General features: G+C 31.5%; 4 protein-coding genes and 2 long non-coding RNA genes across 6 annotated transcripts; 3 read left to right on the forward strand and 3 right to left on the reverse strand.

The window, feature by feature from the left end:
* Nucleotides 1-289: 289 nt before the first annotated feature.
* On the forward strand, nt 290-19,195 carry LOC109171172. Its single transcript, XR_002052548.1, has 3 exons — nt 290-299; nt 2,365-2,366; nt 19,048-19,195. It is a non-coding gene; the product is annotated as an uncharacterized LOC109171172 (long non-coding RNA).
* On the reverse strand, nt 2,727-4,180 carry LOC109171118 (ras-related protein RABA1f-like). Its single transcript, XM_019320250.1, has 2 exons — nt 3,663-4,180; nt 2,727-3,251 (listed from the first exon to the last, which is right to left on the reverse strand). Exons 1-2 carry the CDS (start codon nt 3,878-3,880, stop codon nt 2,819-2,821), a joined length of 651 nt encoding a protein of 216 aa, XP_019175795.1. The 5' UTR covers nt 3,881-4,180; the 3' UTR covers nt 2,727-2,818.
* LOC109171127 (rac-like GTP-binding protein RAC13) lies at nt 5,245-8,363 on the reverse strand. Its single transcript, XM_019320259.1, has 7 exons — nt 8,101-8,363; nt 7,890-7,977; nt 7,619-7,728; nt 6,428-6,491; nt 6,096-6,160; nt 5,867-5,932; nt 5,245-5,584 (listed from the first exon to the last, which is right to left on the reverse strand). Exons 1-7 carry the CDS (start codon nt 8,197-8,199, stop codon nt 5,483-5,485), a joined length of 594 nt encoding a protein of 197 aa, XP_019175804.1. The 5' UTR covers nt 8,200-8,363; the 3' UTR covers nt 5,245-5,482.
* Nucleotides 10,440-11,306, forward strand: LOC109171176. Its single transcript, XR_002052549.1, has 2 exons — nt 10,440-10,532; nt 10,764-11,306. It is a non-coding gene; the product is annotated as an uncharacterized LOC109171176 (long non-coding RNA).
* Nucleotides 18,215-18,947, forward strand: LOC109171137 (pathogenesis-related genes transcriptional activator PTI5-like). Its single transcript, XM_019320270.1, has one exon. The coding sequence runs from the start codon at nt 18,283-18,285 to the stop codon at nt 18,799-18,801; it is 519 nt and encodes a 172-aa protein (XP_019175815.1). The 5' UTR covers nt 18,215-18,282; the 3' UTR covers nt 18,802-18,947.
* Nucleotides 19,196-19,992: 797 nt separating the features above from the next.
* LOC109171162 (54S ribosomal protein L51, mitochondrial-like) lies at nt 19,993-23,309 on the reverse strand. The gene is made up of 4 exons (XM_019320298.1): nt 23,137-23,309; nt 22,529-22,608; nt 21,658-21,764; nt 19,993-20,368 (listed from the first exon to the last, which is right to left on the reverse strand). Exons 2-4 carry the CDS (start codon nt 22,606-22,608, stop codon nt 20,196-20,198), a joined length of 360 nt encoding a protein of 119 aa, XP_019175843.1. The 5' UTR covers nt 23,137-23,309; the 3' UTR covers nt 19,993-20,195.
* Nucleotides 23,310-25,326: the final 2,017 nt, after the last annotated feature.

Below are 25,326 nucleotides of genomic sequence, written 5' to 3' on the forward strand. Positions count from 1 at the left end.
GGTTGTAAGGAATTGTAATTCAACGGAGTTACAATTCCCTCCTTTTGTTGAATTGTAAATTGCAATTCAAATGGTTGTGGGAAGGTAAAAAAACGGAAGAAATGAGTAAAGTACCCTTTGTTATTATTATTATTATTATACAAAGACATTTTAGTTTTTATACTTCTTTCATTCTCATTCCTCGATAATTCTATTCATCCTTACCAAATAATGTAATTTGAATTCATACTTTTTATAAGACATGATTTTTCATACAATTCTTCCTACTATAGAAGAGGGGTTTATACACCTCTTCCTATGTATTACAATATGAAATTATAAGAAATTTCTAAGGTGTTGATTGACACCGGTGAATGGTGAAAGTTAAATGAATTGAGAACAATTCTTTTGTACTACTCAATAGTCTAACAAACTAAATCGTTCGTCTTCAATTTATTACAATTCTGAATTCTAACTTTACACAATATTTTAGCACAAAAAGTGAAAAAAAAGGCATATAAACACCAAAAAACAATAAACCAAGATTAAGATTATAATCTACATTCACACGTATACAATATTTGTGTTGTAATATGCCTATTAGCTCAAACATATTGACCAACGGAATTTAGATAAAGAAGATAGAGAAGAGATGAAGAACACAATAAGCCAGAGAGACACTTGTTTCTGTTATTTCAATATCTGAATATATATACATGTACAATCATTAAGTATTATACTAAATGACATAACTGTTACATATGTTACAAATCAACAATAATGTCCATAATGAATGAGATATTTATAACACTCTCCCTTGGACATTATTTGTCCACAATCTTGCTTTAATAACAAACTTGCTAGGAAAACCCAGTGGGAAAAACCTAGACAAGAAAAGAGTACAAGGTATATGGATAGCATACATTCATGCCTCATTAAAAACTTCACTAGGAAAATCACGTGGGAAAAAACCTAGTTGAAGAAAAGAGTACATGATTTATGTAAAAACATATATTGTATTGGTTGCCTCATTAAAAACCTTAACTTAAGAAAACCCTGTGGGAAAAACTTAGTTAGAAAAAAGAGTACAACCATAAGCCTTCAGGGCGCAAACTGCATAATCTTCAGGACTTTGGGGTTTGTCCATTTAAGTAATTATTTTGCAACTTTTTCCCATTGTCATTACTATATCATACATAAGCCTCGTTAAAAACCACACTAGAAAAACCCAATGGGAGAAAACTAGTGAGGAAAAGAGTACATGATATTTATGAATTTATGTGTTGCAAATAATGCGCAACTGTTAGTCTTTTATGACTTAATCTTCAGGATTTCACATTCAATCTTCCGGATTGATTCGAGTAAATGTACTTCATGTCTCCCCCTGAAGATAACAATCTTCAAGTTCTACATATATTTCAAAAATTTGAAGAAATGGATTGGACAAATCTTCTGGATTGTCACTAGAGTAAATGTCTAATAATCTTATGGCTCTTCTAGAGCTCATATAACATTTGTGCAACACAAGTATTATTGTCCTCATTTTGAACATTTAGGGAAAGACATTGTATAACCAGTTTGGACTTGGCATTGCGGGGATCAAACAAAAACAGACAGTACCCAAGTAGCCTATTAAAACTGTATCATGGTTTCTTACATAAATGTCATGTTTTTGTATCTCGAAGATACCGGAGGATATGTCAATCATTATTCAAGTACTGTTTTTGTATCTCGAAGATACCGGAGGATATGTCAATCATTATTCAAGTACTTCATTTGTAGGGGGAGCACTAGATTTTGCTAGCAATTTTATCGCAAATATGTTGCGGTTATGGAACTTCTGGTTCTATAATGGTGCTCCAATGATAATGAAGTAAGGGACTTCGAGTTCAAAAAGGTTCCTTATCTGCTTCAAGAGATTATTAGGCAACCTTTAGTTTGATAAAAAACATGACATTTATATGCATATAGACATGTGAAAAAAAAAAACATTTTTAGATGTAGGCTGACTGGTGTATATAAAAGAAATCTTCAAAGAAAAACTCGATATTCAAGTCGAGATAATACTTATAGCTTTCACAAGCTTTTTATTTCAAAAAGTCTCAGTCTTTAAACATGAATTGACATTACCAAGCTCTTTATATATTTCATTGATGTTTACGCCATCAATCTTGACTGAAATAATGGCATACATAATGACACATTAATATGTCTGTTACAAGCGTTTACAAAATAATGGCCATCATTAATATTTATAACAATTTGAATAATTTTACCATTTTTGCGTAAAAGGTCAAGTCAAAGAATTCTATGATTAGAACATAGGAGTGGGTAGTCAAAATGGTAAATGGCCCACCAAATAGAAAGGTAGTGTTTGGTAAATAGCTGTTAACTGATTGAGTTAGTGAATTTGATTAATTAATAACATTAATTAATTGTAGAAAAGTGTTGGGTTATTGAGTTAGTTTGACTAATTGATAACATTAATTGATTGTAGAAAAGTGTTGAGTTATTAAGTTTGACTAGCTGATAACATATTACATAAAAAAATGACTTTCTTAAAAAAGACTTAAACAATTTTTTGAATTTTAACATTTTGAAACAACAAACTGTGTTATAAAAAGCTAATTAATCAATACTCATCAGCTAATAATGATCAAATAAACTAAAATTAACTATAAACTAACTTATGTTACTAAAGATGCCAAAAAAAATCTTTTCATACCATAAACGCCAAAAGTACGTAGGATTTTAGTGTACATGTGAGGATAGAAGAGTCGAATTCTAGGCAATTTTTTTTTTTGTTTAATAAGAAAAAAAGAAAACGGAAGTTACATTTTTATCCAGAACAGCACCCAGCTTTCTTCACAGCGGACACATCGTCCCTGTTCCCAATGTTGATAGTCTGCCCCTTGGGCAGCGCCGACGGGTCGTCGCCGGCGTCGAGCGACCTCTTGCTAACCACCCGGTAGATCTGAGTCAGCACTTCCGTGAATGCGCTCTCCACGTTCAACGCCTCCAGCGCCGAGGTCTCCACGAAGAACGTGTTCTCCCTCTCCGCGAACGACCCCGCGTCGTCCGTCGGCACCGCCCGCAGATGGCGGAGATCCGACTTGTTCCCCACCAGCATCACCACGATGTTCTGATCGGTGTGGTCCCGGAGCTCCTTCAGCCACCGCTGCACGTTCTCGAACGTTACGTTCCGAGTTATATCGTACACCAGCAGCGCCCCCACCGCTCCTCGATAATACGCGCTCGTGATTGCACGGTACCTATACATACATTCATACATTACATTACATCAATTTCATCACAATTCCATGAAATATAATTCTGCATTGCATCAATCGCATTATAATTCCATGAAATTTTGCCTGCGTTTATGAATAGGAGAAATTTTTTATATCAGAATTTATGAAAGCTTCATTGTTTATGAGAATTAGAGAATGTAGATCTCAAAAATGAACAGAATCATGTTGATTTCAAAACCCTAGTTTCCTGAATAGTCAGGAATTCAAATAATTATAGCTTTACTTGTTAATCTGAATGAGATTTGTCTAGATTCAACTGGATAAATCTCATCTAAATATAAATATTAAGACGGTATCGGTTATATATATATATATATATATATATATATATATATATATATATATATAGGAAGGGTAGGATAGGGTGGTTACCTTTCTTGGCCAGCGGTGTCCCAAATCTGGGCCTTGATGACTTTATCGTCGACCTGGATGGTTCGGGTGGCGAATTCGACGCCGATGGTAGATTTAGACTCTGCGCTGAATTCATTTTTGGTGAAACGCGACAACAAGTTTGATTTTCCGACGCCGGAGTCTCCTATGAGCACCACTTTGAACAAATAGTCGTAATCCTCGTCTGATCTATATGCCATTTTTGTTTAAGAAATATTGAAAAAGGAGACGAAGAAGAAGTTAAGAAACCATAAAATGGCGTGGGATCGATCGGAGATGGATGGGAATGGAGAGAGGTGATCGAGATCAGAGGAAGAAGGGCGATTGCGGCAAACATGCAGATTTTAATGATCTCCGAATGCTTAGATAGATGGATGAAGAGAAATAGGAAATTCAATGAATTAGAAGAGTCCCTCTCCTGCAATAACACCAATGTTATGGTAATCCCTTATTTTAGATTAAATATTTGATTTCTAAATATCAATATAACGACTCCTTTTTTTTTTTTTTTTAATTTTATTTAAAATAACTTACTAGTTGGTAAAAAAAAAAAAATACAATGAAATAAGCAATTTTCGTATAACATTTGCAAGGTGGATACGCGCGGTTCCAAAACTGTTCAAAATTATGAATATATAGTTCAAAAATTATGAACATATAATTCTATAATTATGAACATAGAATTGTGAACATAATTATGAACATATAATTCTGTAATTATGAATACAAAGATTCAATAATGTTGAATATGAAGTTCAAAAATTATGAATATATAGCTTTATAATTATGAACATATAGTTCAGTAATTATGAACATAGAACTGTGTCCACTTTGCAAGGTGGACACAGCTCCACAGCATAACGATTGATGATCGAATTGGTCAATTGGTGGTCTACATTTAAGTATTAATTTTTTTTTTAAAATACTCAAGATTCTACATTTAAGTATTAATTATAACAAAGATTTGACAAAAGTGTCTATCTTGAAAAAGGATAATTCCACTTATATAAAACTTGTGATTGCAAAATAATATCTATTATCCTATATAATGTATGTTAACCTTACGAAAAAAATGATTGCACTCCAACCTCAAGTACTCTTACTCTTGAGGAGAAGGGCTTGTATAGTATAATGCTAACATCTTGAACACAAGATCGGACTTCAATACCGTCATCATATAGATCAGATGAGGTTGAATACTCTTCAATTTGATATCACGAGTGAACTTCCATATATTCTTTGAAGAATGTTGTCACAACTAAGTTGGTCAATCTTTTGACTCTCAATGAGAGCGGCCTATTGGTCTTCTTGGTTTGAGCCGGTTAGCTATGGACAATCTAGACTAGTTTACTTTCTTGTGGTCCTTTGCCTGCTAGGGTTACGAGGCGGCGTACACCCTTGGGGCGGATAGTGACGGTGGGTTTTCATCAACTAATGCATATATGTTATAACATTTTTTGTTCAAGTAAAATTTTTAAAAAATGACAAAAACAATAATAAGAACCTATATCATATCTACAAATTAAGTTTACATGTAAGCTCTTAGATGGAATTTAAGCAAAAATTAAGAAATTAAAATACATTTAACCATAAGAAAAATGTTACAAAAGTATAGTATGAGAATTATTGTTATATGAAATAGTAATGCCGCCTGAAAAATATATAATTTGTCTATAGGGTTGATCAGTACCGGTATCGATAATATCAAATACAATCATTTAAGATATATCTAATATCTAATTGTACTCGATATTATTGGTATCAGTGTAGATCTTGCTCGTATACAAAGTTGAAGTAGTAGTTCAAAATATGGTGCATGGCCTTCTATGTTTTTGCAACTTTTTCTTGGTCTTGGGTGGTCTCAAGGCTACCTTTATTGCAGTATCAAACACAGCTTTCACATTCTGAAATAATATAACAATTTATTAAGTCAAATTAATCAGCTAAACAAAATAAATATATACATTTACCTTTTATTTTAATAGACATAATTATAACTAAATTATTTAATCTTTGTAAAACAAATTTAAAAGAAAGATTGAATTACATGTTATCTATCCTTATTAAATGGTAGGTGTAATGACAAAAAATTTAAAGGAATACCAATTGCGGTAAATAAATACGTAGTAAAAATCAAAGTGACAGTAAAATTAAATGTGGCAATACCATAATTGCGGTATATTTACCTGCTGCGTCTTTGAACTACACTCAACGTAGGCAACCGCACCAATCATTTTCTTCAATTCCTCTCCCTAGGGATTTATATACCGAAAAAAAAGTAATAACTAATAATTTCAAAAAATACAATAATATTATTTTTTTTTTTGAAAACCAAATAACCACAATAATATTATTTTATTTTATTATTTGAAAATAAAAGGGAAAAAAATCAGAAAATCCCCAAAGAGTACTTACTCGGACGGTTGTGATTGGAGTTGCTCCAGGATGATCAACTAAATACTGCTTGTCATCTCTCAAATCTGCATTGTTTTAATTTAATTATTTGACAAAAATCATAAATAAAAAATAAATTATAAGCTTTTTTTATCTTTTGAAAAATATAATAATTCAATAAAAAAATTATAAAAAATCCAATTAATTCATAACCTAGTACTTAATATAAAACTAAACTCTATAAATTAGGATTTCGGTTCACTTTCATTTTCAATCCATTTTCCATAAATGTATCAAAATTGTAAAAGAAAAAATAAAATAAATAAAAAGGAAGAATGACAGGTTAATCTTACCTAGTTTTGTTCCAACTAATACAATTGGAACACTGGGTGCATAGTGTCTCAATTCCGGTATCCACTGTAATCAAGAAATAATAATACAATAATAATAATAATAATAATAATAATAATAATAATAATAATAATATAATAATAATAATAATAATAATAATAATAATAATAATAATAATAATAATAATTAAAAAAAAAAAAGTCAACACAATCGATCATCATCAGTGTGAATTATATTGATCACGTATATATAACCATATATAGTTGGGTACTATATACCATGCAAATTAAATAGTACTCTCTATAATCAAGCATATTATACCCGTAATCATATGCGGTTATACTCGATATGATCTTTAAAAAAATTAAAATTAGGGAAAATGGCAATTTTTCCCCCTGTGTTATATGCTTATAGCACTTTTTCCTCCTGAGTTATTCATGCATTCACATTTGTCCCCTCAATTATTATAGAAGTGGCGGTTTTTCCCCCTGATAATATTAAATGGACATTTCTACCCTTAAAACAAATATTTTATTTATTTCTCTTCTTCAACAAATTATTGCTTATACGTAGGGATGACCACGGTTCGGTTCGAACTGAACCAAACACTATAGCAATCAAATTAAAAAATTTCGATTATGATTCATAACATAACCCAATATTTGGGTTTCCGTTTATTAAAATCGTGAACTGGAAAAAAATGGATCCTGAACCGTGAACTGGAGGTTCAAATCGGAACAACTACTAGCAATAACTTAAATTAGAATTATAATATTTGCAAATAGTGTATATTTTTTTCCGCATTTATATTGACTCTCACATATAAGTATATATAATCGCGGTTTGAGTTTTATTTTGAACCGTCGGTTCACGATTTTGGATCCAATTTGAACGGTTGATTCAAACTTTCTTTTAAAATTTTATTTTTTTTTTAAAAAAAATATTCTAAATTCAACACTTAATGTATTTTATTTTTTCAAATCGTGGTTATAATTTGTTGGAGAAGAAAAATAAATGAAATATTTATTTTAAGGGTAAATATGTACATTTAATATATCAGGGGGGGAAAAACTGCCACTTAAATAATTTAGGGAGAAAAAGTGCTATAAGTATATAACAAAGGGAGAAAAAGTGCCATTTTCCCTTAAAATTAATAATAATAAAATTTAGTATAGATTTGTTGTGTAGATAACCTTCTTGTAGATGTTTTCATAGCTAGCTTTGCTGATGAGGGAAAAAGCAAGCAGAAAAACATCAGCTCCTCTATAACTCAGAGGCCTTAGCCTGTTGTAATCTTCTTGTCCTGCACCATTCATTTCCACAATAGGTTTTTATTTTTTTTTATTTTTTTTTAAATAAAAAAAAAAAAAAAAAAAAAAAAAAAAAAAAAAAAAAAAAAAACAAGAAATGATCAATCTCGAGACTTATATCTATGTCACTCGAGACTGATCGACAAGAATTTACCAGCAGTATCCCACAGGCCAAGATTGACCGTGCTCCCATCCACCACCACATTGGCACTAAAGTTATCAAACACTGTCGGGACATAATCCTACATCCGACCAAAAACACGTACACCATTCTTAAACCCCACAAAAAAAAAAAAATCGCATAAATTACACTGATCAATCTCACAAAATATTCGAGAAAAAAAAAAGGCGAAAATGTCACGTACCGTCGGGAAAGTGTTGCTGGTGTAGGAAATGAGCATGCAAGTTTTTCCCACAGCCCCATCCCCCACTGTCACACACTTGATGAACCTTGCAGTACTCATAGCTCTTGTAATACTAGGAAGGAAGGAATCAATGAATTGAATCCAAGTTTTATATGTTGTTGAAGCTAGCTAATTAAGCATCTTATATGTGTATATGCAAAGAAATTAAAGAGAAAAAAAATGGTTGGCAGACAATGTGACAGCCTAAGACACCTAGGAAGACAATGATTGTGTGGATGACTGTTTCTTGACTTGGGGTTAAAGAGGTTGTGTATAGTGAAGCTAGTAGGTGTAGTGCTAAGTTGTTGGGTGGATTAAGTGTAGAGAAAGGGAATGGATGATAGAAAGAAAATAATATAATATATTTAATATGCAAAAAGGTTGCTTAATTAGTTGAACAATGTAGTATGATTGTATATACCAATTTCAAATGTTTTTTTTTATGGTTGGGAAGTGATGAGGAAAGGTGTGAGTTGAAAGCATGTCTTTTGGGGTGTCACTATTGTTATTATTCTTTTTATTTTCACACCATTATGTTGATGCAAAATGGGAGTGAAACAAACGAGGGTATATTTGTCTATGCCTATAATTTTGGGTTTTTTTTTTTCCTTTGAAATTGTAGTTATTTAATTGATCGATGCATTTGAGATCTTATCAAAAGTTGAGAGAAAATTTTGACGTTTTCATATTAAATATAAGAGTATCTATAATAGAAGTTTTTGAAAAGTTTTTTGTGGGTCCTGCAGAGACAAGGACAAAATGAGAGAGGAGAGATCGAGAATGTTGAATTGGGAGCTCCAACAAGGATTTTTTGTGAACCCTAGGAGAAAAGGAAAAGAAGAAGAAAAAATTATGATGGTACTCGTGCGCGCACTAGCAACACCCAACAGTCGTGTGCACTACACATGCCCGTTGGGAACACTTAATGGTTAATTTGCTTTTCTTCTTCTTTTTTCTCCACACCCCCCCCCCCCCCCCCCCCCCCCCCTTTTTTTTTTCTCCTCCCTCTACCTCACTCTCCCAGTCTCACTTGGTAAGGAAAAATCCGACAAAAATATATACCATTGAGGATGCTCTAAGTCATGAGTCTATTGATGAGAAGGGGTTACGGAAAGCTTGAACCCAATTCTTATGGTTATGATTTATGAATATGAGAGCAATTGAAATTTCTAAAAATTATACATTTGTGTATTATATTGTTAAGATCGATCTAAACCATTCATTATTTCTTAAAGCTCAATCTCCATCTATGATAGATAAGTATGACATTACAATAATTTATCATGTATCTTAATATTAACAGGCAAAAGCAAACAAAATATTACAAACTATATATATATATATATATATATATATATATATATATATATATATATATATATATATATATATATATATATATATAAACACACACACACACACACACCACTTTTAACAATAAGATTGAATACCAATATACGCATGCAAATGCACTTAATTAGCTAGGCATGCCACTATACTAAAGAATTTTAGTCTAGTTACTTAATTTGGTCAAGAGATTATTAAATGGAAGAGGTTGTAGAATTACACATTTTATGAATTTTTTAAAAAGTTTAATTGTATAGATGAGATCATGAGATGAATGTAAACTTTAAGAAATCTTATAATCAGAAAAATTAAAGAATAATTAAGTTGGTTGAGACTAAGCCATTTCTTACTTCTTAAGGATATATATAAAGAGAGGGGATCTTGCTCCAATGAAAATTAGACTTTCTGTGATAACTTACTAATCTCATTTATCCATCTAGAATAATTAAGTAGTGTCGAAAAATAAGAAAAAAATGAAAAAAAAAAAAAAAAAAAAACGCAATGATGTTTTTATAATTATTAGGTGCATTGGAAATACTTGATAGTATATATGTGGGTATATAACTAAAAGTGAACACACATATATAGCTTCAGTGCATTATTATAGATCTTGAGTGTACTTATCACGTATGTACTATCAAATTTTTCCTAATGTATTATAATAATTATGAAAATACCACGGAAAATTTAGTTGGTTTTATATGCGTACACGTATGCTTATATTAATTATGAAAATACCATGGAAAATTTAGTTGATTTTAGGTAGAAGTGTCAAATAGGCCCATCTACTAATGCGAAGTGCTCAATTCCCGCCATGAATTAAAATATAGTGTAATCAACCACACTTACCAACTAAATTTGTTCGTTTGACATTTTTTGCAGGTTACCTCCAGGTTGCCTATTCATATTGCTGACATGTAATTTTTGTATAATAAAAGCGTGTGGTGAAGTGGAATTTGCTTCCTAAATCTGCGTTGACAGCCAGAAAACCACTGCTCTTCGCAAATCGCAACCGCAGGAGAACTAAAGCTTGAAGCTTGAAGCAGGTAATTTTGGGTCGGGAATTGAGACCACAATTCAACAAACGATGAACCTATGAACCTTGAGAGAACAACTCTGTTTTGCTTAATTTGAAACGATGTAATTAGGCCAGATAAGAAAGTCCAATGCATACCCACATTTATTGTTAAAATACATGATAATCGAAGCATCCGATGCAGAACTATCTACTTCCTAACGATTTAGGATAATTATTGGTGTCTATTTTTTGTGTGCAGGCTCCTTACTCTGATCCTAGGACCAATCTCCGATACGCTAATACAGAAGTCTTCAATATGAACAATTAAAAATTGAAAGTAGCGGTTATTAGGGATTTGTGATAGACATATGCGAAGCTTCGTCGTTGAGAACAGGGACTCCGTATTCCATGGCGCTTTTCGCCAGCTTCACCGACGGAAGCGGAGGCGAGGATGACGGATGACGATGGCGAGGATGGGCTGTGATAGATGGAGGCGTCGAAGAAGAAATTGAAGCTATCGCCCAATTTTTTTTTCTTATTTTTATTATTTTAAATGTATGTTTTTCTTATTTTTTATTATTTTAAATTCCATGTAAACAAGCCACCTAAGCGTAACCGGGACACGTCATGATAAATGGGATGGTAACCTGCTAAAAAAAGTCAATTGAACAAATTTAGCTAGTAAATGTGGCTAATTACACTATTTTAGTTCGTGGTGAAAATTGAGCATTTCCTAGTAGTAGATGGGCCTATTTGACACTTCTACCTTGATTTTATATGTGTACACGTATGCTTCCAATGATTTTTGGGCTTAATTTCTTAGATTAGTATTCTCATTATGGGTGAAAAATATAAGAGATAATTGACCTCACACCCTATAAAACAAGAGTTAATGCACAATTTACATACTTAATGTTCACAATTTACATATTAAACGTTCACAATTTACTTTTTACAAAATTGTAAATATTCGGTAGGTAAATTATGTATTTTGAATTCAGGTCCACCTTGCAAGGTGGACACGAGTCCACGGAATAATTTACTCATTAATTTAGTAATGGAATCAGTGGCAGACTCAGTGTGGGGGCAGTGGGGGTAGCTGTGCCCACTCCCCCCACCCACCCCTTTATATATATGTATGTATATGTACACATATATAGCATGAAACATTATATAAAATCAATATTTATGTTGAAAAAACCAGTAGTTTGAATAGCTTAGTTGGTTGAACTCTAAATTTTATGTTATAAAAGGCTTATATCATGGGTTCAAATCTCATTAGCACCACTTTTAATTATCTTCTCTCCTTCATTTCTTCACAAGATAAATTAAATATTTTTAGTCTACTTTTTATGAATCATTTAATTAACAAATTAAATGTTCTTTTAGTCTAGTTTTTATAAATCATTTAGTTAATGTAGTATACAAGTTTATAATATACTTTATTGTATTCGAATTAATTTAGAAAAATCGATCTAACCAAAAGAAATTAAAATTTAAAAGTATTTATGAATATATTGTTATTCAAATTATTTTATCTAATTGATTACGTTTCATATTTTCTCATAAATATATTGTAATTTATAATGTATTTTGTATTTTAACCTTATTATGGTTGGTTGATATTTTGTTATTGACATTTCTAACATCATTTAATATTCGCCCCTACTCAGATGATTTTCTGGGTCCGCCACTGAATGGAATATGTCGTTAACTATTTATTATTATTGATTAATTTACTCATTAATTTCGATAAGAAAAGTCTTAAGTTCAAACTCATCCAATCAGGGTTGACATAATTATTATTATTTTTTTTTTTTGATGTAGACATAATTGTTAAACATATACTATAAATATGTTAAAATGTATTGAAAAAAACACACAATATGAAATTTAACATGTCAGAAAAGATTTTGAAGGGCACACACACACACACATGATCCATCCATCCAAATGTGAATTAGGATCCTCGTGATAAGTGTGGATTAATTTTATACATTCGTCTAGGATGATCAATGGCTAAATATGATGATTATATAAATATTAGTATAATGAAATCAACTTAGGTATTCAATGCATCTATTTATTCAATCTAACAAAACTAATTAGGATGTAAGGTATAAGATACTTTAGGAAATATCTTCATTTTTAAAAGTAAATTGTGTCATTTATAAGAACATTCGAAAAAGGGGAAGGGGGGAATTAGATAAATTGAGAGACACAAAACAAATGAACAAGAAGTTACCATATATTTTTTGGAATTCAAGTGCACTCATAATTACAACCCTGAATGAGTTGTCAAAAGTTCTCTAAGCACTAGTTTAAAGTCTGCATACAGTCAATTTGATTAATTAAACATTACCTTCTGGTTCACCAATTTTTACATTTTATGTAGTGATATCAATGCATCAAGAACACAAAAGCGTCAAAGAATCACATTGCTTTTGGGGTGTACATATTTAATTATTCCCTAGCAGTAAAATGGAGAATTTGATGAAGCAAATTAAACTTTCTTGATCCAAAAGACCCACACCCCACCTCAAATGTTCAGAACAAATCCTCATATGAGAGCTGAAAAACTGCATAATACAGAAAAAAAAAATTCATGATTTTGTTATTTCATGAAGCTTTTGCTACATAAACTTGGCTTTAATCCACATACAAATTCTCACGGAGCAATAGAGTCAATATTATGTAGAACAGGAACAATTACTCCACTGGAATCAATGTCACTACGAAACTCAATCAAGCTTGAAATTGATTCTTTGATGCTAAAGTCACCAACTGCATCTAATTGGCTAGCATCTGTTGTGATTTCATCAACCTTGTGAAGTAGTGAAGCAAACATAGGAGACAATGAAGTGGCAGTCATTGGTTGAGCCTCACCAGCCAAGATATTTGATTCCTAAGATATTTAATTGGCATGTATTGCATGCCTCTTTAACCGATTCCATCACGGTAAGTGTGGCTCCTGCCTAGTAACAACAATATTTCTATTTCAATCCCCTCTATTCTGTCAAATGCAAAAAGTTCATTACAATTGTAGCTTCATACAAACCAGATTTCAGGATTCATTCCCCCAGAGTTGGGAAATTTGTCGAGCCTTCAAGTGTCTTTTTGGTTGGGCGAATCAGATTGAAGGTAGTGTGCATCATTTGCTCCCTTTAGCTGAGCTCTCTCTCGGATATAAGTAAAAGAGATACATCGATAATATGATTTTGTTCCTTCTCTATCCCTTCTTTAGGTATATTTTCAGCATTTAATTTGTGCAAGTAATGCATATCAATTCTTCTGACGTTATTCATGTTTGCAACTCATACAACAAAGCCAACACCTTTAAATCCAATATAATTATAAAACAAAAACAACAATCACCCAAAAATAACAATAATATTGTTGACCTATTTTAGATTCAAATATGTTCTTTTTGCAAACTAGCACCAGTAACTCAATTGCACATTAGACTCTACCAATAAAATAGAAGCGGACTAGCAATGAAGACGAAGACAACGACAAACCTATCAAAAAGCGAATTAACAAAACTTAAAGTAATTCCAACCAAAAGTAGTATCTACTACCTAATATAATAACAACTACAATAAGTATTTAGATAATTGTTTTTAGGAAAAGTGCAAACTAAACATTAATTTTAATATCAACTATAATAATTAAACTTCTCCTATATAATTTTACATTAATATACTTTGAACTAATTTAAATTTTAAATACAAACATTGTGTATTAAATAAGTCGCATAATGCATATGTTAAAACTAGTTAAGTGAATAAAAGTAAAATTTTGTTGCAATCTAAAGGAACAATGGTCTTAAAATGGTAAATGGTGGGATTGGAAAGCAGTTTTTCCATATAAGTTTAAATTGCTTTCACCATTTCTGTTTTACAAATTAGTGGATAAGATAAATCGTGAGATGTGCTTAAATTGGCCTACTAGGTACTCCAAAGTTGTGTTTTATGAAATGCAATTTTTTTCATAGTATCACGAATGAAAGTGTAACATTCTAAAGTTGTGTCTTATGTTATTGATTTTATGTAGAAGTGATTATGATTTATGGTACAAGTAAAAAGAATTTAATTTTTTCTCGAAACTACAACAAATTTTCTCAATTGAAAGAGTGTTAGAAAGAATTGAATTGCGTATTCTACTTTATTTTTGGGTGACAATGAAAATATGTAATCACTATTTGAGTGTTATGTGTGCACAACTGCACAAGATAAATATATCTCTTGTGTAATAGTTCGCAAATAAGGATGTGTTTAGAAACCAAGAAAATGACTTCTGAAAAAATGAGTCATTTTTTTAAAAATAGTTTCATTTTTAGTGTTTGGTTGCATTCTGAAAAACTATCTTGGTGTGTTTGGTTCATTTTAAAAAAAAATGAGTACAATTATATAATTAAACATTTTAATTGTTTTATTTAGAATATAATAATATTAAAAATAATATTATTTATTATAAAAATTATAAAAAAAAAAAAAAAAAAAAAAAAAAAAAAAAAAAACTCTGATTTCCAGCGAAAATACTGATTTCTTGGGAAACCAAAGCACTGCCTGGTTGTGATTGTTGTTAGAAATTATTGTGGGCGGAAGTCACTTTTTTTTGTTAGAAAATGACTTCCGTCAAATTTTGGCGAAAGTCATTCTCTTCCAAAACAATCATATTTTTCCAAGTCAATTGAAAATGATTTCAGTTGACTTGATTTTCAAGGCACATCCAAATCTTTGGAAACTTGAAAAATAATTTTTTGAAATTATTTTTTGAATTTCCAAAGACACCTTAACATTAAAAAGATTATGTACGACAGACTTAATTGCAAGAATATTACCTATAATCAAATTATGTATTCTACTTTGTACTCCATGCTAACATATTATAATATGATTGATCTAAAAAAATAAAAAATAAAAAAATTATAAGTCACAATTTTTTTTTGAACACAAATTTTTATTCCCTTTATTTTATTCTTCTAATGAAATCATTATATGAGGCGGAAGTTTCTTCTAAAAAAATATACTTATTATTTTTTAAACTATTAAATACCGGGCGTTTGAAAAGAATTATTTTTCTATTATATTACTAAATTTTTTGAATTGGAATAAATTATAGTTTGAAAAAAAAAAAAAAAAAAACATACAAATATAATATTTTTTTTAGTCTGTCATGTTCATATGGGACAATCATTTTCAACAACCTCGTTCAAAACCACGTGCAATCAAACTTTTCCTTCTTTAAATACGATCATTATCTTTTACTAGAAAAAAGTTTTAGAAAATAAAAATAAAAATAAAACCTTAAACTTTGGAAAATTTTGAATCGAATTCACATGACAACAATATAGTACGGAGTATATATAAAGGCGGCAAGTTATTCCTTAAAACTAGGTCCACCTTGCAAGGTGAATCGAAATTCAAAATACGCAATTTATGTATTGAATGTTTATAATTTACTTATTGAGCGTTCACAATTGTAAAAGATAAATTATGAACATTTAGTATGTAAATTGTGAATATAAAATATATAAATTGTATATATACATTGTGAATATTCAATAAATAAACTGTAAACATTCAATATATAAATTATGTATTTTGAATCTGAGTCCACCTTGCAAAGTGAACCTAGTCCAGAATATAACAACATAAAGGCTGGTCAAGTTCATGAACCTGGATTATATGGCTAGTCAAGGATAATGAAATGCTGATGTGAACTTGGGCCCACGGGAGCCCATTAGTTACGTAAGCAATGACGTCATCCACTTTTGTTCTCCAAAATTTCAACGACTCTCTAGAAAAAGGTCCATCTTTTCTCCATAAATCTTAACGTGTCTTATACTAAAATTTAATGCGCCATGCTCTTAGTTCTTACATTTTAAAAAAAAAACTTATCTATTATTATTATTATTATTATTATTATTATTATTATTATTATTATTATTATGTTGGTATAAAAATTAACCACGTGTTATGTTGGATATTAATTTACTTGTTACGGTTTCGTCTAAATTAAAAAAAAAAATACTTATCAATATATAGTTGTTGTTATTAGCACCTTCTTTAATCAAGATTGTATTTATACCTTTACGTATATTCACATAAAAGTAAATACATGTGTCGTGGTTCATTTCTAAATTACAGTAGTTATTTGTGAATGCTTTGTTAAATGTTTTCAAAAGCACAATTGCAATTATAAAAATGTCGCTATATTTTTTTTTTTAAAAAAAAAACAATTTTTTATCATCTTAAATTGACAAATAAGATTAATTCGCATATTTTTTACGCAAATTCCCGACTCTATATAGAGAGAGAAACATGGTGTAATATTTGTTTTCTCATACATTTCATAACACGCGAGGGGCACGAAATTCAAATATGAACTACTAGATAACTAGTCAATTAAGGTAGTCGTATGTTTGGCTAACTTGAGCTTGATGGAAAATTTGGATGTTACTATGTGGAAACAATTTGTTTAAAGAACAAAATCATACAAAATTTAATACAAATAACATTATCTCTTTTTTTTTTCTTTTTTTCTTTTTTTTTTGTAATTGCTTACTAATTTTTTAAGAAGTGATAACTTTGGTCCCCATTTTCACGAGCAAAAATAATAGACTTTTATGGTGTTTGTTGGTGAGAGAACCAAATTGTTACATTATGAAAAATTAAAGAGTGTATAATACTTATTATGTCATTATTGAAAAATTAAAATCAATATTTTGTATAAATATATAAAGAAAACACAAAAGATGCTATTTTCTTTTCTATATTAAAAAAAAAAAGGATAGAATATTGAGCATAGATAATATATACTATACATAAATGTATAGTCTAATTATTAATGTAATCCTTTAATTTGAACAGAACACGTCTTCAAATTTTGCATAAGAGCAAGACGTATGTAAAATTATTGGAGTCTATTAGAAAGTAACTGGATCGTGAGAGGTAGATTTAGCATGTAATATTGGTCCTGTTTGGTAACATAGTTAGTTTATCAGTCAATTTTCACTTGTTTGACTTGGTTAAACCGTCAATATAAATGTTTACTTAATTAGTTTTTTATAACAGTTTATTGCTCCAAAATAAAAAAAATTCAAAAAGCTGTTCAAAATAGCTTTTGAACAGCTTTTTCGATCATTTTTAAAAAAATCATTTTGCATATAATCAGTTATCAGCTAATTTACCAAACATCTTTCCACAATCAACTAATATAATCAACAAGTCAAACTTAATAATTCAATTAGCTAACAACTATTTTACTAAATACTCCCAATATATATACATAGATGTGTAAATTAATCATAATTAAACTTTTAATTGAGACATAACACAACCTGAATGTTGTCCATTTGCCATTATTTTCCAAGAGAAAACATGGCGTGATGTACGCTGGTGGGTGTCCCACCGACCTGTAAACATCTGTGTTACATGCACAAATGTCTCTCATTTCCTCTCACCTTCCTTTCACAAACTAATAAAATTCTACCGAAGACCCCACAAAACAACACAATATATAAAGAGTCCTACTATAGACTTCCAAATCTTACTCTTTAAATTGTCCTCCCTGATGCAACGACACTATGATAAGTTACTTTTTTTTTTTTTATTTAGATTTCAATACAAATGTCTATATCAAGATTTTGTGTGTGAGAATATAAGTTGAAAGTAGAAAATAGAATAAATATAATATTTTCTTAATATAAATACGCCCTTCCAAGCACACAATACAAACTTTGATTCCTCAGCTCCATAAACATAATCACATAAATGTCCCCGCTTGTAACAAGGCAACTTCTGCCCATGGCTCCAAACGCCCACCACCACGAGCTGCCGCTGAACGAGAACGATTCGCAGGAGATGGTGTTGTACGAGGTTCTCAACGAGGCGGAGGCGCTTCCGCCTGAGGCTACCCACTCGTTTTTGCCGCCGCCGAGGAGGAGCAGGGGCGGCGGCGCGCCCCTGCTCCGCCCGATAGAGAAGAAGCGGTACCGGGGGGTGAGGAGGCGGCCGTGGGGGAAGTATGCGGCGGAGATTCGCGACTCGGCCAGGCAAGGGGCTAGGGTGTGGCTGGGCACGTTCAACACGGCGGAGGAGGCGGCTCTGGCTTACGATAAGGCCGCGTTCAGAATGCGCGGCGCTAAGGCCCTCCTCAACTTCCCGCCGGACGTCGTGGTGGCGGCGGCGGCGGCGGCAGCGGCAGCCTCTTCTCCGGCGTTGCAAGGAATGCGTAGTTATAGTTGTGATGATACCGGCATGGGTTCAAGTGCTGCTTGTAGTAATGAATAGTGCATATACCTCTACTGCTAGCTAGCTTGCACATTCTATATGTAATTATGTATGCCAATTTTCTTTCCTCTTTTTTTTTTCTTTTTTTTTTTTTTTTCTGAAAAATGACACTTTTTTCCTACAATTCAATTACTTAGATTAATCTCCTAAAATTTACAATATTAGCTCAATAGTTCAGTAGACAGTATTGGCAATGTGAAAACTATGTTCAAAGTGAACAGATCTCTTGCATGCACCGGCATGAAGATTATGTTCAAAATGAACAGATCTCTTGTACGCACCGATATTTTGTCATGTATACTAAGCCGTTGAGTCATCATATGTTGTTGTGCAGGGGTTGAGAATTCAACTTTTTAGGAGAAAAAAACAATAAAACTTGTCATTTTAAAAACAATTGATGGACTAAATTATCTCGCAAATAATTGAACAACTAAATCCACAACAAAATAATGATTGAAGGACAAAAAATGTTATTCTCATTTTTTTTTTTTTTGGGTACATGAATGAAATAGGAACTATCCATGTATAACACGTTTCTTGCACTAGAGTACAACGTTTTATGTATTTCGTTAGTTTACAATGTAAATTGTTAGAAATGCATTTTGTTTTCTTTCTCCCAATTCTTTGTGAAATGAAATTGTGATTGCGTTTGCGACAAATCAAACATATGATACGTACAAGTCAAACGCAAAAGGAGAAACAAAATTGAATTAGTAACGGTGCCAGCTAATTTACGCTCTTATCCATAGGTAAGATCAAGAAGTTTCTATAAAAAACACAAAAAGGTATTTCTCTTCTTCTAAGACATTTACAGAATGCAAAACAAAAGTGTATTGATAACATTAGTTGATTGTAAAAAAAAAAAAATTTAATAAACTAACTGGTAGTTAATAGTTAATTACATGCAAAATAACTTTCTTAAAAGATGATCGAAAAAACTATTTTAAGTAGTTTTTCATTTTTTTGTATTTTAGCATTTTGAAGCAATAAGTGGTTACAAGAAAACTAATTAATCAAACAGTCATATTAGTTGTTTAACCAAATCAAACAACTAATAGTGATCAAACAAACCAAAATTGGATGATAAAATAACTATGTTACCAAACATGCCCAAACTCCCCAAAGTAAACACAATCTGTACCTTGTACAATGTCATCATCAACAAAACATTACTTCTATGAGCATTTTGTCTTTTTGAATAAAAAAGTTGGATTAAAAAGTTCTTTATTTAATAGGCATACCTAAACATTCTTGAGCTAAAAGTTTCACCAAAACCCAGAAGACCATACAATAGATATCAAGTTTGGCTACAAAAACAGAGCTAATATTGCAGGGCCAAAATGGAGAGTCCCAAGAAAACAAACCAAAGGTCCTTTGTGTTTGACCCCATGGCATTACATCTTCAATTCTGTACTCCATGTGCCTTGAACACTTGGGTGTTTAGTAACATGTCTAGTCTTCATCTTCACCACCTTTCGCCCTAACGAATTCCTTAACCTCGTAGCTTCTAAGAGAATTTCCTCAGGATTCAAGTTTCTAACAGATACAGCTCGCTCGTTCTTGTTTTCTGGACATCAAAGAAAAGAGCTTGAGTTGTATCCCAACAGGACAGATATTACCCACGGCCCACACATCCACACACGAGATGAAAATAGGAGGAAGTTGAAAGCAGATAGAATTAACTTGCAATGTGTAGAAAGTATCATTAAACACAATTTATCTTGGAAGAGAGCCAGATTTAAATCTTAAAGTGAGGAAATATGCAAAACTCAACATAGGCATTGGAACTGATGCAGACCATGAAACAGTTGAAGAAAAGCAATTTCATAGAAATGAGTGTATTTGTAATTTTTAGAAAATATGGGTTAGGTGTTAATTTTAGAACTCTTGCACTCAGCCAAAATTTCTAAAAATAGGCTAGTTTTTATTTACTTTGAGTTTGAGTCTAAACAAATACAGGATACAACAAAAGGAAGGAGAATTCTTAAACTAAGTTCTTATATTTATTTTCTTGTTATGTATAAGTTTCTTTACCACTAGTATTTTAGAAAGAACCTATGCAGCTATGCCAGGCATGTGCTTCATTAAGGGTACTGTAGTATTTTTCCATATTAGAGCAAAACTAGTTCTAGAGTCTTTTGTAAAAATGAGGGGCTTAGAGTCGGCTTTTGACTATTATTAAACTGTTCTAGAAGTGTTGTCATTTCAATATTATTACAATTCTCTTCCTTGCCTCCCTTACATACTATAGTATCTCTAAGTTTAGAGATCATATAGCAGTCGGTTTTTGGACTAAGGAAACTCTACCAGGACTGCACAAACCCAATATGCCTGAGCCATAGGAAACTTGTGAAAGGTTATATTTCAAGATGGGGATTACAATTGTTAGTTCTAGATTCAACCGGGTAGGTCTAATTTCTGAGACACAATACATGAATACATAAGTTGTTTTTAATAGAATAATACCAATCTAATTTATTAACTATTGCAGCTTTCCAGTATTAAGCGTTAATGATACAGAGTAATTGCTAAACCAAATTAGTGACAGTGACTACCATGATATCAAACAATAATTAAAAAAAAAAAAAAAAAAAAAAAACAGTTATCACACTGACAAAATTATATGATGGCTAATTGTTTACCGCAATTTCATGTATACAAGGATTACAAGCTGCAAAAATAAACTCAAAATGGTGCTCCCAGTCAAGAAATCATAAAACTAGTTGACTTTTCATATATTCACACATCCTGAAGCATATATGGTTGCAAATTTCTTTCTTTCTTTTTTTAACAAGTGTGCGTGTGTGTGTGTGCAGGAGGGGGGGGGGGGGGGGGGTGGTAATTGGATATTCTTACTGTATAATCCCTTCAAAAACGGATGTTGACCACGATTGAGCTCAGTGACCACTTCCAGATGAGGATTGACCTCCTTGAATGCTGGCAAATGAGACTCAATAAATTCCCTAATACATAAAAACAATTGTAATTAATTGCCATAGGCACCTAGCATTTTCATCTTCAATCATTTTTTCACTGTTAAATTTTAGCTATTGCATACACATTTCCAGCAAATTTTATGTCAATTCCCCATCCATTCTTTAATATAGCAACTACCAATTCATAATTTAACTCTTTATGTTTCCTCATTTTGCCCAAGTTCCAGTATCATTTAGTATCAAGCATTTTAACTTGAAACAGCAATGAGCATTTCTACAAAACAGCACAGAATATGTTCTCTAACTTGAGGAGAATTTACAGCAAGCCTCACTTTACAAGTCAATCTGTCAAGATTATGTTTTATGGTACAACATATAAGTACAATAAATCTTTAAGAGTTTAAGACACAAAATAGCTTAGATCGAGTTAACAAGATATTCCTCATTGAAGTTCAGAACATAATACAATTCAGTTGGTTAAATCAGAGTCAAGAGGGTGAAGATAGTCAAGGTCTGATTACCGATGACAAGCAGTAAGATCATATTCTAAAATGGAATTGCAACGGTAGAAACCAAAGGAAAACCAGGATGCAAATTGCAAAACATGCTGATATCAGGATCCATGCTTTCGTAAAACCTTCTCAAGCAGAAATGGTAATTAACAAGTTAATTGAGTTCAAAATAAGGTTTGCATACAAATAGAAAGAGTGTAATTTCAAAATTTTGATAGTGATACAAAAAACCGCACGCCTGCACCTTACAAAATACACAAAATTTTAACTAATCCATACCTTAAACCCTTGCTACTGCCTCCCCAATTACAGTAGCTCACAACCAGCTTCTGAAGTTGCCAAACACCTCTTAGTGCCATCTGATCATCAAATTTACAAAATTTAGGTTAAGTATAACAATTTGAACAACCATGCTTAACAATAAATAAATAAATATAATTAAGAGGCAACCCTAGCCCTAATTGGTCAGGATGTTGACTTGGTTCGACTCCCAATCAGAGCATAGGTTTCCTTGGATTAATTTAAGCTAGTTTACGGTCTTTTGTCAGCTAGGGTCACAATTCGTGGATTAGTGGCTGAGGAATTTCTTGACACCCAAAATAAATATAATTAAAATAATGTTGCACACTCCATCCATTACAAGCAATACAAGAAGGTACACTAATGTCAATTCAATAATTCAAACACCGAACCCACGCCCTCGACGCTCTCGCGGCCAATCGAGATTCAACTCGTTTGGTTCTAGTATTTTTACCAATATCAGAACGAAAATTATCGAATTTCATTTTTCAAACAATCCGAGAAAACTAGTAGATGTCTAGATTAAGAGAAATCGCAAGTAGAAGAAATGGTTACTGAGAGCTTGAAGAATGCTTTGAGTTCCAAACCTGAACTACTGCTTTCGAATTAACCTCTCGCAATCGAAGAATGCTTTCGAGTTAACCTCTCTATCCTCTCGCGGTGGCAGTACTCACACCCTTTGGGCTCCGGCGGTCCGGCCTCTCCTGAGAATCTGAGCTGATTAGATAAACGGCCTAAACCCTATAACAGGGCGATGGGTTTATTATGTGTTCGTGCCTTCATGGACTAGCAGTGTTTTGAGCAATATTTCAATTAATATAATAAAATACTCCTAATAATAATGTTCAAATAAGCCACCTCGACAAAAAATACAAGGGTTATCCAACTCAAAGAAATTAGTTTCGGGGGAGAATTGCGGGATAATTAGGATTCGATTTTCACAAGTGATGATTCTTTGTAGGTCAGATTTTGTGTCTCTCAGAGCGAATTGGGTGGACCTGCACTGTTAAATGGACAAAGGAAGACTCGGACCACATGACAAATTATTGTGAGGACCATGATCCACACAATTGTGTAGACCATTAATATCAGATACATTTTTAATATATTAAAAGTATATTATTTTTGTACTGAAGGTACATTATTTTTGTACTAAAGATATATTATATAAAATAATGTACCCTTAGTATATTAAAAATGTACTTTCAAAAAATGTACCTTACGTACATAAATAATGTAACCTTAGTATATTAAAAATATATTTTTTATTTATGGTCCACACAATTGTGTGGATTATAGTCCATGCAATAATGATTGGAACCACATAGTGGTTTACTCCCAAAAAAAAAAAAAAAAAAAAAAGTTTCGGGATATTTCAAAATTATGCAATTAAATCAAAATTGACTTGTTCATTTAGATGCCGCTAATGTATTGATCATTTCATTAAAATTTTATTATTTTAACTATATTTAAATTATTTAAAAACAAAACAAAACAAAACAAACTTTCTAGGCCAGAGACAAAGACCTTATCTTCATCTCCCGTCCTAAAACAAAGAAATAGCCTTGTCTTCGGCCTGAGATCTCTTCATCTCCAACCCAGATCAGAGACAAAGACAACCTCTTCGTCTCCAACTTAGATACAATCATACGAAAGATTTTTTCAGTTACAATTATTAAAATAATTTTTGTTTTTATAAAATGACCGATAGGGATGTCAATTATACTCATCGCAACAAGAAACCCTACTCCCCGTCCCGACGGGGACAGGAATCTATATCTATATATATATAAAAGTAAAATCCTCCTAACAAATTTTCCCCCCAAAACTTTTGTAGTAAAGCTTATTTGGTAAGTAAATTTCAAATGGAAATTAAATAAAATCTATTAATTGTTATATTACATAATTGGTAATATTATATATGGTATTATATTCTATAATATTATTGAAAATATTATTGTTCAAGTATAATAAAAATATTATGAAATAATATAATCATAATAAAATAAAATAAAAATAATAACAATAACAATAGAATAACATAATAATAATAATAACAACAACAACAACAACAACAACAACAATAATAATAATAATAATAATAATAATATAAAAACCATATAAATCCCCCCCCCCCCCCCCCCCCCAAACTTAGGGGCATTTATATAATATCCTAATTTTCTAATTTAATTAATTATCAAAATATAGAAATTATATATTATATATTATTCATTTACGTGTAGACATACTTAATACTGTATATAAAGTAAATTAGGTAAATATATTCTTCAAATATAAATTAAGTATCTATATATAATTTTTTGGTAAGCAAATGTAAAATGGTAACCCTAATTTTAATTTGTAATTGGTAATTGGTAATATAATAAAAACCATAACTATTACCCTTAATCATATCTAAACACCTATATATATACATCACATTCTCTTCAATACAAACAGTACCAAGTTACAAATAACGAAAGGGAATATTCTCTGCAACTGCATAGCAATGGTGTAGAGAACAGGGACATTCAAGAAGAGGAGGAACAAGACCCATATCCTTTGCGTGAGGTGTAGCCGCCGAAGCTTCCATATCCAGAAGAGTTGTTGCAGCCGAAGCTTCCATATCCAGAAGAGTTGTTGCACTACACCTGCACATTTGGTAAATCTATGTATCCTTTTTCAACTTTTTTTTTTTTTTATAAAGAATAGAAAATCATATCATTGGTGAAATTTAAAATCTATCTACATATATTATATAAACTATGATTATATTG

The sequence above is a fragment of the Ipomoea nil genome, unplaced genomic scaffold, assembly GCF_001879475.1.
Source record: "Ipomoea nil cultivar Tokyo-kokei standard unplaced genomic scaffold, Asagao_1.1 scaffold0317, whole genome shotgun sequence".
Lineage (NCBI taxonomy): Eukaryota > Viridiplantae > Streptophyta > Magnoliopsida > Solanales > Convolvulaceae > Ipomoea > Ipomoea nil.